The sequence below is a fragment of the Petromyzon marinus genome, chromosome 59 (assembly GCF_048934315.1).
Source record: "Petromyzon marinus isolate PM22_M1 ecotype Great Lakes invasive population chromosome 59, UKy_Petmar_22M1.pri1.0, whole genome shotgun sequence".
NCBI lineage: Eukaryota > Metazoa > Chordata > Hyperoartia > Petromyzontiformes > Petromyzontidae > Petromyzon > Petromyzon marinus.
In genome coordinates this window covers 6,848,767-6,863,069 of record NC_133725.1, presented here as the reverse complement: position 1 = coordinate 6,863,069, position 14,303 = coordinate 6,848,767, and the positions used below count along the sequence as shown (strand labels likewise).

The following is a 14,303-nucleotide window of genomic DNA, read 5'->3' as shown; positions in this document are numbered from 1 at the left end:
TCCCTCCCCGTTGTCTAGAGACGCCGCCACCGCTGGCGGCGCTGTCCCTGGTGCTGAATGTGAGTGGCGCGCGCGCTGCTCGGGGTCCGGGGCAGGGTGGGTGCAGGGTGGGTGCAGGGTGGGGGCAGGGTGGGGGCAGGGTGGGTGCAGGGTGGGTGCAGGGTGGGGGCAGGGTAGGGGCAGAGTGGGTGCAGGGTGGGGGCAGGGTGGGTGCAGGGTGGGGGCAGGGTGGGGGCAGGGTGGAGGGAGGAGTGGGAGGATCAAGAAGGAATGGGGGCATAGACGAGGCAGGGGTGGGTGGGTAGGGGGAGCAGCAGGGAGGGGTACGAGGCCCGTGGCCGAGGCTTCTAGAGGCTCTCCGTGCTCAGAGGCAACAAGTGGCGAGGCGGCGGTGAGCACGGGGGGGGGGGGGGGGGAGGCGACGAAGGGAGGGAGAGACGGAGCGAGAGAGAGACAACAAACATCGAACCCGATGCCTCTCTCTCTCTCGTCCGTCAGAGGTTTTGTCAGTCGTCCTCCGACTACTGACGACTAACAACGACGACTAACAACGGCCGCCATTCGTCAATTAGTCGGCGGGCGACGCGAGCACGCCGCTGGTGCCAGGCTAGGTTCACCCGCTTCGAAAGGGCGGCAATAATAACCAGAGATAGCGCGAGTCGTTCTTGGGGTGCGGGGGACAGAGGGGGTGGTAGAGGTGGTGGTGGAGGTGTAGGTGGGAGTGAAGGGGAGGAGGAGGGGAGGAGGAGGAGGGAGCCACATACATAATTGAACTCGCGATAAATGTTGTAGCAAGAAGTTCGCATCGCGTCTCCGATGTCCGAGCCTCCGCGTTGACCCTTCCATCCCGCCGCCGAGCCATCGGAACCGCCGCCGCCGCCGATGTCCTCGGTTCCTCCGCCGCCCCTCTCGGGCCCCTCCTTCGCCGTGGGGGGCCCTGGGCGACCCGCCGTGGGGCGGCCCCTGTCCGCCAACGTCCGCAAGCTGCACGGGGCCCTGGGCTCGCTGCTCAGCGACTCGGAGCGCCTGGCGCTGCTCCGACGCCTGCGCGAGTATCAGGCGCGGCGCAACGTTCACGACCTCGTCACCGCCCTCCGCGACCTTCGCCTCGACTGCCCGCCCAGGCGCCACCTGCTGCCCCTGCTACGGCAGGTGCTGCCCGCGGCCGACCAGCTGCTCTTCGACACCTACACGTCGCGCGGTTGCTGCCTGGGGCAGCAGCAAGGAGCTGCTGCTCGTGACGGTGACGGTGGCGGCGGTGGCGGTGGTGCCGACGCAGCCACCCTGCCCATCAGAGTGTCGTACAACTTCCCCAGGTAGCGAGGAGGAGGGGGGTTGGTTGGTTGGTTGGTGGAGATTGCAATCGTGTAGGTGGTGGATGTGTTTCTCTGTTGATGGTAGTACAGTTGGCGCATGATGTATTGGTGGTAGTACAAGTGGTGGATGTAGTATTGGTGGTAGTGGAGGTAGTGGATGTAGTATTGGTGGTAGTAGAGGTAGTAGATGCAGTATTGGTGGTAGTAGAGATAGTGGATGTAGTATTGGTGGTAGTAGAGGTAGTGGATGTAGTATTGGTGGTAGTAGAGGTAGTGGATGTAGTTTTGGTGGTAGTAGAGGTAGTGGATGTAGTATTGGTGGTAGTAGAGGTAGTGGATGTAGTATTGGTGGTAGTAGAGGTAGTGGATGTAGTATTAGTGGTAGTAGAGGTAGTGGATGTAGTATTGGTGGTGGTAGAGGTAGTGGATGTAGTTTTGGTGGTAGTAGAGGTAGTGGATGTAGTATTAGTGGTAGTAGAGGTAGTGGATGTAGTATTGGTGGTGGTATAGGTAGTGGATGTAGTATTAGTGGTAGTAGAGGTAGTGGATGTAGTATTGGTGGTGGTAGAGGTAGTGGATGTAGTATTGGTGGTAGTAGAGGTAGTGGATGTAGTATTGGTGGTAGTAGAGGTAGTGGATGTAGTATTGGTGGTAGTACAGATGGTGGATGTAGTATTGGTGGTAGTAGAGGTAGTGGATGTAGTATTGGTGGTGGTAGAGGTGGTGGATGTAGTATTGGTGGTGGTACAGATGGTGGATGTAGTATTGGTGGTAGTACATATATACTTACGCGATACTGTATAATCAAAAAACATTTATTATGAGTAATGTAGAATATTTTCATCGTTCCTGGGCCTTCTTTAGGGCGAATCAGCCTCAATGAGTAACATGTGTGATGTTTAAAAATCGCCACTGGGGAGACAAAGGCGGCCGGACAGGCGTGGTGCTGGCCACCCACCCCCTCGTGTGCTGTAGCGGCCTTCATAGGTGCTACTTGCCTTAATAGTCTGTTAAGGCTATACAGGCGATTTTTGTCTTTAACGTAGGTATGGTGATATGGTGGTGGTGGTGATGGCAGTGATGGTTGTAATGAATGTGTTCATGCTGATGGTGTTGATGTGGTCGTAGTGATTGTGTAAATGCTGATGATATGATGTTGTGGTGATTGCGTGAATCATGATGGTGGTGATGTGGTGGTGGTGATTATGTGAATGCTGATGGTGGTAATGTGTGGTGGTGGTGATTGTGTAAATGCTGCTTATGTGATGTGGTGATTGTGTTAATGCTCATGATGTGATGTGATGATTGTGTGAATGCTGATGGTGGTGATGTGGTGGTGATTATATTAATGCTGATGGTGGTGATGTGATGTCCTGGTGGTTATGTTAGTGGTAGTAGTGGTGGTTTTGGTTGTATTCGTGGTGGTCATGTTGATCATGTGGTCATTTGGATGGTGGTGGGGATGGTGGTGTTGATAATGGTGGTCGCGGTATATATATAGTTGTGGTGGAAGCGATGAGGCATGCAAGCGTGGTGGTGGTGGTGGTGTTCATGTCTCCCTGACTCCACCTTCTTCATAGCTCCACACACGCCTCCTTCAGCTCCATCAGCTGCGCTTCTTGCGGGAGAGCAACAGAGGCGGAAATCAGGCCTCACCAACCCACCCAGACGACAAACGGACCTCACCAACCCACTCAGGTGACATTCAGGACTCACCAATCCACTCAGGTGACATTCAGGACTCACCAATCCACTCAGGTGATATTCAGGACTCACCAATCCACTCAGTTGACATTCAGGACTCACCAACCCACTCAGGTGACATTCAGGACTCACCAACCCACTCAGGTAACATTTAGTACTCACCAATCCACTCAGGTGACATTCAGGACTCACCAACCCACTCAAGTAACATTCAGGACTCACCAACCCACTCAAGTAACATTCAGGACTCACCAACCCACTCAAGTAACATTCAGGACTCACCAACCCACTCAGGTGACGTTCAGGACTCACCAACCCACTCAGGTGACATTTAAGACTCACCAATCCACTCAGGTGACATTCAGGACTCACCAACCCACTCAGGTGACATTCAGGACTCACCAACTCACTCAGGTGACATTCAGGACTCACCAACCTACTCAGGTGACACTCAGGACTCACCAACTCACTCAGGTGACATTTAGGACTCACCAACCCACTCAGGTGACATTCAGGACTCACCAACCTACTCAGGTGACACTCAGGACTCACCAACCCACTCAGGTGACGTGCAGGGCTCACCAACCCACTCACTCAGGTGACATTCAGGACTCACCAACTCACTCAGGTGACATTCAGGACTCACCAACCCACTCAGGTGACATTCAGGACTCACCAACTCACTCAGGTGACACTCAGGACTCACCAACCCACTCAGGTGACATTCAGGACTCATCAACCCACTCAGGTGACATTCAGGACTCACCAACCCACTCAGGTGACATTCAGGACTCACCAACCCACTCAGGTGACATTCAGGACTCACCAACCCACTCAGGTGACATTCAGGACTCACCAATCCACTCAGGTGACATTCAGGACTCACCAATCCACTCAGGTGACATTCAGGACTCACCAACCCACTCAGGTGACATTCAGGACTCACCAATCCACTCAGGTGACATTCAGGACTCACCAACTCACTCAGGTGACATTCAGGACTCACCAACTCACTCAGGTGACACTCAGGACTCACCAACCCACTCAGGTGACATTCAGGACTCACCCACTCACTCAGGTGACATTCAGGACTCACCCACTCACTCAGGTGACATTCAGGACTCACCATCCCACTCAGGTGACATTCAGGACTCACCAATCCACTCAGGTGACATTCAGGACTAACCAATCCACTCAGGTGACATTCAGGACTCACCAATCCACTCAGGTGACACACAGGACTAACCAATCCACTCAAGTGACATTCAGGACTCATCAATCCACTCAGATGACATTCAGGACTCACCAATCCACTCAGGTGACATTCAGGACTAACCAATCCACTCAGGTGACATTCAGGACTCACCAATCCACTCAGGTGACATTCAGGACTCACCAATCCACTCAGGTGACATTCATGAATCACCAACTCACTCAGGTGACACTCAGGACTCACCAATCCACTCAGGTGACATTCAGGACTAACCAATCCACTCAGGTGACATTCAGGACTCACCAACTCACTCAGGTGACATTCAGGACTCACCAACCCACTCACTCAGGTGACATTCAGGACTCATCAATCCACTCAGGTGACATTCAGGACTCACCAATCCACTCAGGTGACATTCAGGACTCACCAACCCACTCAGGTGACATTCAGGACTCACCAATCCACTCACTCAGGTGACATTCAGGACTCACCAATCCACTCAGGTGACATTCAGAACTCACCAACTCACTCACTCAGGTGACATTCAGGACTCACCAATCCACTCAGGTGACGTTCAGGACTCACCAACCCACTCAGGTGACACTCAGGACTCACCAATCCACTCAGGTGACATTCAGGACTCACCAATCCACTCAGGTGACATTCAGGACTCACCAACCCACTCAGGTGACACTCAGGACTCACCAATCCACTCAGGTGACACTCAGGACTCACCAATCCACTCAGGTGACATTCAGGACTCAACAACTACCTCAGGTGACATTCAGGACTCACCAATCTACTCACTCAGGTGACATTCAGGACTCACCAATCCACTCAGGTGACACTCAGGACTCACCAACCCACTCAGGTGACATTCAGGACTCATCAACCCACTCAGGTGACATTCAGGACTCACCAACCCACTCAGGTGACATTCAGGACTCACCAACCCACTCAGGTGACATTCAGGACTCACCAACCCACTCAGGTGATATTCAGGACTCACCAACCCACTCAGGTGACATTCAGGACTCACCAACCCACTCAGGTGACACTCAGGACTCACCAACTACCTCAGGTGACATTCAGGACTCACCAATCCACTCAGGTGACGTTCAGGACTCACCAACCCACTCAGGTGACACTCAGGACTCACCAATCCACTCAGGTGACATTCAGGACTCACCAATCCACTCAGGTGACATTCAGGACTCACCAACCCACTCAGGTGACATTCAGGACTCACCAACTCACTCAGGTGACACTTAGGACTCACCAACCCACTCAGGTGACGTTCAGGACTCACCAATCAACTCAGGTGACATTCAGGACTCACCAAGTCACTCAAGTGACATTCAGGACTCACCAATCCACTCAGGTGACATTCAGGACTCACCAATCCACTCAGATGACATTCAGGACTCACCAACCCACTCAGGTGACACTCAGGACTCACCAATCCACTCAGGTGACACTCAGGACTCACCAATCCACTCAGGTGACATTCAGGACTCAACAACTACCTCAGGTGACATTCAGGACTCACCAATCTACTCACTCAGGTGACATTCAGGACTCACCAATCCACTCAGGTGACACTCAGGACTCACCAACCCACTCAGGTGACATTCAGGACTCATCAACCCACTCAGGTGACATTCAGGACTCACCAACCCACTCAGGTGACATTCAGGACTCACCAACCCACTCAGGTGACATTCAGGACTCACCAACCCACTCAGGTGACATTCAGGACTCACCAACCCACTCAGGTGACATTCAGGACTCACCAACCCACTCAGGTGACATTCAGGACTCACCAACCCACTCATGTGACATTCAGGACTCACCAACCCACTCAGGTGACATTCAGGACTCACCAACCCACTCAGGTGACACTCAGGACTCACCAACTACCTCAGGTGACATTCAGGACTCACCAATCCACTCAGGTGACGTTCAGGACTCACCAACCCACTCAGGTGACACTCAGGACTCACCAATCCACTCAGGTGACATTCAGGACTCACCAATCCACTCAGGTGACATTCAGGACTCACCCACTCACTCAGGTGACATTCAGGACTCACCAATCCACTCAGGTGACACTCAGGACTCACCAATCCACTCAGATGACATTCAGAACTCACCAATCCACTCAGGTGACATTCAGGACTCACCACCCCACTCAGGTCACATTCAGGACTCACCAACCCACTCAGGTGACACTCAGGACTCACCAACCCACTCAGGTTGGCTACGTACCGTGTGGAAGAAGCTCAACGTGCATACATGTGACATGCAGTTGACATACGGGCTTAATTGTGCCATCCAGAGCCTGACTGTGCCACCCAGGTGACATACAGGCCTCAGTTTGTTAGCCACGTGACATGATGGGCCCAATCAACCCCACCCTGGTGACACCATCTCGGCCACGTAATGAGCTGGCCAAATGTTTGCCATGAAACAGCCCCCGAATTAACATGATATTCCCATCCTGCTGCGGCCATGTATATTCATGAGTAGCTATCATGAATAATGCATGCGATGGTAACCAATGACCCAGATAAATGAGAATTAAATTAGAATGCATTCATTTGCCACGGTTAATTTCTTTGCTTGAATTTGATTGGTTGTTCCTGCGTTGTCATGACGCCTGTTTAAGAAACGAGGTAAGGCGACACGCTTATTTCTGCCTTTCATGGTTGGGGGCCGTCCATAAATGACGTCACGCACCTAGGGAGGGGGGTCAGACATTTGTTATAACACTCCTACAACATCAGAGTGGCAGCACCACATTAAATACGCACCACAATGACAATAGTTTAAAGCGATTTGAAGCATGTTTTATTTTCAAAATCGAAATGTTTTTTTGGGGGGGGGGCAGAGCTTTGTGACGTCACATTTGAGGGGGGGTCTAACTTTTTGTGACGCCGTGTGACGAGGGGGGGGTAAAAAATCGTCCAAAATCGCGTGACGTCATTTATGGACAGCCCCTTATGACCCGAGGTTGCTAGATGCAGTTTCAAGCAAAGCTTTGTTTTATAAAAACGGCTGCTAAATCTGGCCGTGAGAATTGTGCTCTTAACGTCTAACTGGCGAATTGAGCTGAAACCAAATGTAATTATTATTATTACAATCACATACCTGTCAACCCCTTATCAGTGCCCTGCCTTATTATAGACAAATTCAGACCTTATTGGTCACCCCGTGCCCTTACACAAAGTCCCATCACAAGTGAGAAACACAGACAAATAGACACGGTTTTTTTTGCCCGTATCGATACGGCTGTATGGACTTGAAACTCAATTTCCATCGACAATACTATGGGTTAACCGTATGGGTTGACAGGTTTGCAATTTGGCACGTTGTTCACACGCTTCTACGCGTGACGATTGGACATTTGGCTGCGTCGGGTGGTGGAGAGTTCTTAAACGACACATTTGATCAGGTCCTTACATTGACTAACCCGAAAAAAATCACTTGTGAATGACAATATTGATCCATAACACAGGTTTTTGGGGGGGTTTGATCGCGTAAATATTTAAATGTGTCGTTAAACCCGCCACCACCCGGCACTGCCAATTAAGTAAGGGTTGCCACGTATATTTACGCGATCTAACCCCAAAAAAACCTGTATTATGGATGATATTGGTCGTGAAAGCCTACGTGTTAAACTCACGAATATTTATTTATTTTGCTCACTTTTTTGTTATCATTCATGTCCCTCTATCTTCGGAGCAGGGTTACGACAGCTCTCTTGAAAAAAAAAAAGGTGTTTTACGTAAATTTAATTTCATCCTCTCTTCTTGCGTGATGCAATATGGTCCCGGGGTCAAAGGCCAGCGTCGATGTCTGCCAGCCACAAGAATAACAATAGGAGTAGACTTTTACCCTCTTCTGGCAAATAAAACAGGTGTTAAGATATTCTTAGTTTTTTCGGTAAAGTCACGTTGAAGAGAAACAACAAAATAACAAAATAACAAAATATCACGAAAGCTTTAAATCAAAATTTAGGTGTTAAGATGTTCAAACACCAAATAAGATGCATTTTGCGAAGGAATCAAGTCTGTAGTAACCACACGTACTTATGGCAAAACATGAAAACATGCTTTGATAATATGGGCATTGTTTGCTTTCATGTTTTTCCACAAGTACTTGTGGTTAATGGAGACTTCATTCCTTGCAAAAAGGTGTCTTTGTTCTTGTTTTTCATACTTTCATACTGGCAATTATAGACGGCCAGGGAGAATTTATCAAAGGATTGGCCAAAATTACGAGAGAAAAAAATCATAATTTATTACATGGGCCTTTGTGACGTCAGACACTATGAATGATGATGAGTGACTGGGTCTACCCCAGTCACTCTGGGTCTACCCCAGTCACTCTCTCCGATTCCCTTGCCCGGGCAGGTGCGAGCACCTGGGTAGGGATACTGGGTGAGGAAGGCATGGTCATGGGGAGGTCACTAGGCCTCAAAAGTGTTTTTATGTTCAAAATCAATCAATTGTCAACGAGGTGACTTTAACACGTGCACGTCATGTAGGTGCACGTGGTGTCATATTTTCTTAATTTCATCGTATTAACTGTAAACGCAGTTGAGGCCTAGTGTCTGCGGGAACAGGCCTGCACCGCCTGGTTTCCCTGCCCTGGTCATCGTTGCCTCTCCAGGCAGAGGAATTGGGAGGAGACTGAGGACAGGCCTAAGTCACCTCCTGGTGTGCTCACTGTGTCCACCTTCGCCCCTATATGTGACCCCCGTGTCTCCCGCGTTGTCCCCATGTCATTCACCCCCCATGTGTTTCCCCCAGGGCGCGAACTTGAGAGTAACTCTGGGTCACCAAAGTGACAAAAACGATTAAATAATTTAAAGCGGATCGAGGAAGCGAATAGAAATCAGGACAAAAGCAACAACGTGTGACACCCACGTTGCTGCGTGTTGGGCCGCGCGTGTGATGCCGTGGTGTCGGGGGGACGGTAATGTAGCGGTTGCCGCATGGCGCTACAAACCTGATGACCAGAGTTCATACCTGTCAACCCCTTAACAGTGCCTACCATATTACAGACCAATTCAGGCCTTACTGGTCACCCCGTGCCCATTATAAATCTCAACGTTCATCACAAGGGAGAAACACAAACAAATAGACAAAAATAAATGTTGCCCATATTGAAACGGCTGTACACCCTATGGATCTTAAAACTCACGTTCCGTCTACAAGAATACGAGGTAAACCGAAGGGGTTGAACAGGCACGCGAGTTTGATTCCCGCTCACGACCGACACCAGCGACGATTAACTTAACCATCCCTGGGCCTCTCCCTAGGTTGACTCAGCCTCAAACGAGTACCTGGTGCGGCGTGTGTAAAACATCGCCTCCGGGGAGGCAAAGGCGGCCGGGCGTGGTTGCTGGCCACTATCCTCCTCCACCTCGTGCGCCGTGCCAGCCTTCGTAGGTTCTGCTACTCGCGAACGGCACTTGTCCCCAACAGCCTGTTAAGGCTATACAGGGGAGGACCTTTATCTTTGTGTCACCTTGCCCGTGCTACCCCACCCCCCTTCCCCCCCCCACAGTCCCGCCAGGCCTTGCCTCCCCAGGCCTCGGTGCGTCGCGTGCTGCTGGAGAGGGGGTCCCGGGGTGCCCCGGCGCCGCTGGGGCTGAGCGTGCGGGGTGGCGCCGAGCACGGTCTGCCCGTGGCGGTGGGCCGCGTGGCTCCCGACTCACTCGCCTGGCAGTGCGGCCTGCGACCCGGTGACCTCGTCCTGAGGGCCAACGGCGTCGTCCTGCACAACGGTGTGACGCACCAGGACGCCGTGCGGGTGGGTGCAATGAACGTGGTGGCGCAACTATGGGGGGAGTGGGTTTAGTGTGGGGTGGGGGGTCGGGGGGCGGTATGAATACCGTGTCAGCCCATATGGTTTACCCCGTATCCTTGTTCCAGGGAAATTTGAGTTTCCAGGTCCGTACGGCTTATAGCCGTTTCAATGCGGGCAAATGGAAAATGTCTCTTTGTTTGTGTTTCTCCCTTGTGATGGGACTTTGTAGGATGAGCGTTGAGATGTGCAACGGAACGGGTGACCAATAGGGTCTGAATTGGTCCGTAAGAAGGTAGGGCACTGATGATAAGGTGTCGACAGGTATGGTCATTGCGCCCCTGGGTGCAAAGACGAAGGCGTAGGATCCGCCGACCGTGGTAGCCCTTAACCGACAAGGCAACTGCCGCTGGGCGAGTAGGCACCGTGGGACCTCCCAATTTCCAACGTTCCAACGCCGCCAGCGGTCGACCATCGGCCAAATCGGGACCGGGACGCCAGGGTTGGCCGACGGCGGCCAACCCTGGCGTCCCGAATGGCGCGCCTCGGAAGAATTCGGCGGCCTGCGAGTGGTGCGGCCACGAATCGCGAAGCGTCGACCGCACCGTGAACCGTCCGCCGCCGTGAAGGGAGGAACGGGACGAGATCCGCTCTGCGTCTGAACAGACAATTGGGTGGACGACACGCCTAAAATGGCGTCTCTTTAACATTCCGTAATGAATCCACGCGAAAGAGGAAGGCCTGCGAAAGGCGGCACGGTGCGTAACGAGGGAGGGGGGTGGTCAGCACCACGCTCTGCTGTCCATGTCTCCCCAGTGGTGATGTCCACGCACCACGCCAAGGTACTCAACTGTGGCCGGGTCAATCTCGAGGAGGCCCAAGACCGGCTCAAATCATCATTGTCACTGGTGTTGGGTTCATGAGCGGGAAATTAACGCGGGGCCGCCGGATTCGTAGCGCGGTATGCAAACCAATGCACGCCTACTAACCGCCCCGGGTGCGTACACAGCAAAAAGACAAAGATTCCCCGTACAGCCTGACCAGACTGTTGGGGAAAGTGCTGCTCGCGAGCGCCTATGACGGCCGGAACGGCACACGAGGGGGTCGGTGGCCAGCACCACGCCTTGGCCGCCTTTGTCTCCTCAGCGGCGATGTTTGCACACCACACCAGGTACTCATTTGAGGCTGAGTCGACCTAGGGGAGGCCCATTACCGGTTAAGATAGCCGTAGCTGGTGTTGGCTGTGGGAGAAATGAACGCAGGTTTTTCCGGGTTTGCAGCGCAGTGCGCAAACCAATACACTACCGCGAATCGTCAGCGTGGGTACAAACACAAACACGTGCACGGTGTGTTCCACCACCACGTCACAGCACCGCCGTGAGGTTGGGCACACCCAGGAACCGGGGCCGTGATGGGGATGACCGTGCCGGTGACGCTGGTGGTGATGCCTGGCACAGCAGGGGCTACGGCCGGTGCATTTAGCCGTCATTTCAGTGAGCCGACCCATGGCACCCGCTGGGTCCGTCTCGAGACCTCCACCTGTCAGCGAGCCTCCGGCACTTCGCACGTCGCCTCAAAGTGCACCTGGCCTGGCACAGGGGCCGTGGTGACGTGACCGGCACTTAGTGGCGAATGGCGGCTGTCGGTATTGGTATTGGCGGTGGTCACGTGACCGTCCCCCCCCCCACGCTCACGTGACCGTCCCTCCCCCCCACGCTCACGTGACCATCCCCTCCCCACGCTCACGTGACCGTCCCTCCCCCCCACGCTCACGTGACCGTCCCTCCCCCACACGCTCACGTGACCATCCCCCCCCCACCCTCACGTGACCATCCCCCCCCCCACGCTCGCGTGACCGCCCCCCCCCCCACGCTCACGTGACCGTCCCCCCCCCACGCTCACGTGACCGTCCCTCCCCCCCACGCTCACGTGACCATCCCCCCCCCACGCTCACGTGACCATCCCCCCCCAACGCTCACGTGACCGTCCCCCCCCCCACGCTCACGTGACCATCCCCCCCCCACGCTCACGTGACCGTCCCCCCCCCCACGCTCACGTGACCATCCCCCCCCCCACGCTCACGTGACCGTCCCCCCCCCCCCACGCTCACGTGACCATCCCCCCCCCCCTCACGCCCGCCCAGGTGCTGCGCTCAGGCCGCAGGCTGGACCTCACCGTGCTGTCCGTCCCCCCGGCCACCGAGGCAACCACCGCGGCCGCAGCCGCACCGACACCACCACCACCACCACCGCACCACCGCCGCCACCGCACGTGGGGGGACGCGTGGTGGGGCCATGCGGCCGAGGCGGGGGGAGGGGGTGGCCCCCCTCCCGATCGCCCGGGCGGGAGAGCGGACTGCGAGGCGCCCGGCGCGGAGGAGCGCGGCAGCCTCCGGCTGCTGAGCAACGGCGACGAGAGGAAGGTGGGGGGCACGCAGAGTGGTGGGGAGTGTGGGGGGGGGGGGTGAAGATTCATCCCGTCCATAGGGCCGCCTGCCCTCCGAGGCGACAATTATTGTCAATGTCGTGGTAGCGGGGCCCAGTGGAACCTCGTCTTGGCCTCAAGGAGCCACCCACTCACCCACTGACCCACCCACCCACCCAGTCACCCACTGACCCACCCACTCACCCACTGACCCACTTACTCACTCACTAACCTGCCCACTCACCTACTGACCCACTCACCCAGTCACCCACTTACCGACCCACTCACCCACTGGCCCACCCACTCACCCACTGACCCACTTACTCACTAACCTGCCCACTCACCTACTGACCCACTCACCCAGTCACTCACTTACCCACCTACTCACTCACTAACCCGCCCACTCACCCACTGACCCACCCACCCACCCACTCACCCACTGACCCACCCACTCACCCACTGACCCACCCACTCACCCACTGACCCACTCACTAACCTGCCCACTCACCTACTGACCCACTCACCCAGTCACCCACTTACCGACCCACTCACCCACTGGCCCACCCACTCACCCACTGACTCACTTACTCACTCACTAACCTGCCCACTCACCTACTGACCCACTCACCCAGTCGCTCACTTACCGACCGACTCACCCACTGACCCACCCACTCACTCACTGACCCACCCACCCAGTCACCTACTTACCGACCCATTCACCCACCGACCCACTTACTCACTCACTAACCTGCCTACTCACCTACTGACCCACTCACCCAGTCGCTCACTTACCGACCGACTCACCCACTGACCCACCCACTCACTCACTGACCCACCCACCCAGTCACCCACTTACTGACCCACTCACCCACTGACCCACCTACTCACTCACTAACCCGCCCACTCACCCACTGACCCACCAAGTCACCCAGTTACCGACCCACTCACCCACTCACCCACTAACCCATCGACTCACCTACTGACCCACCCACCCATCCACTCACTCGTGCAATCTAGACTCCTATTGTGACCGCTTGACCTCTCTGCCCGAGTTCAACACGATCAGGTGAGCGTGTTGCCGTGGTGCAGGTGAGCGTGTTGTTACCGTGTTCCTGTGGTTCCGTCGTGCTGGTGAGCATGTTGTTCCCATGTTCCCGTGTTGTTCCCATGTCCCTGCGTTCCCACGGTGCAGGTGAACGTGTTCCCGTGCTGTTCCCATGTCCCTGCGTTCCCACGGTGCAGGTGAACGTGTTCCCGTGCTGTTCCCATGTCCCTGTGTTGCCGTGGTGCAGGTGAGCGTGTTATTACCGTGTTCCTGTGTTCCCATGGCGCAGGTGAGCGTGTTCCCGTGCTGTTCCCATGTTCCTGTGTTCCCACGGTGCAGGTGAGCGTGTTCCCAGCCTCCGGCCGCGCCCCGCTGGGGCTCGTGGTTCGAGGCGGCTCCGACTTCGGCCTCGGCATCTTCGTGTCCGGCCTCGACCCGGGCGGCGCTGCCGAGAGCGCGGGCCTCCAGGTAAGGTCCGTTTTGAGGCCGAGTCGACCTAGAGGGTAGCGGCGGCGGCGGGGGACGACGCCGGCGGAACGGGGGAGACAAAACCCCAGGCGGCGCCGCGGCACGAGTTCACATCGGCATTTAAAAATATTTTTTTTATTAACACAGCCCGTTCTCGTATAGCGCGTAGTTTTCGCAACGCGATGAATGCATCAGGGGTGTTACAAGCACCCGAAGCAAAATAGCATAGGATGGCAGAGCTGCCACACCCGTGGACAGGGGCCGGGGACGCGTCAGAGGGAGGAGAGGAGGCGAGGAGGGATGATTTGAGAGGAGAGGC

General features: G+C 54.9%; 1 protein-coding gene across 1 annotated transcript in view; it reads left to right on the top strand.

Moving 5' to 3' along the window:
- Positions 1 to 302: 302 nt before the first annotated feature.
- The window catches only part of WHRN (whirlin), a 38,361-nt gene continuing 24,360 nt past the window's right edge, over positions 303 to 14,303 (top strand). Inside the window, exons 1-5 of the mRNA XM_076052947.1 lie at positions 303 to 1,316; positions 2,897 to 3,014; positions 9,808 to 10,053; positions 12,191 to 12,469; positions 13,856 to 13,984. Coding sequence (XP_075909062.1) covers positions 883 to 1,316; positions 2,897 to 3,014; positions 9,808 to 10,053; positions 12,191 to 12,469; positions 13,856 to 13,984 — 1,206 coding nt within the window. The 5' untranslated portion in view covers positions 303 to 882. The remainder of the gene's footprint in view (positions 1,317 to 2,896; positions 3,015 to 9,807; positions 10,054 to 12,190; positions 12,470 to 13,855; positions 13,985 to 14,303) is intronic.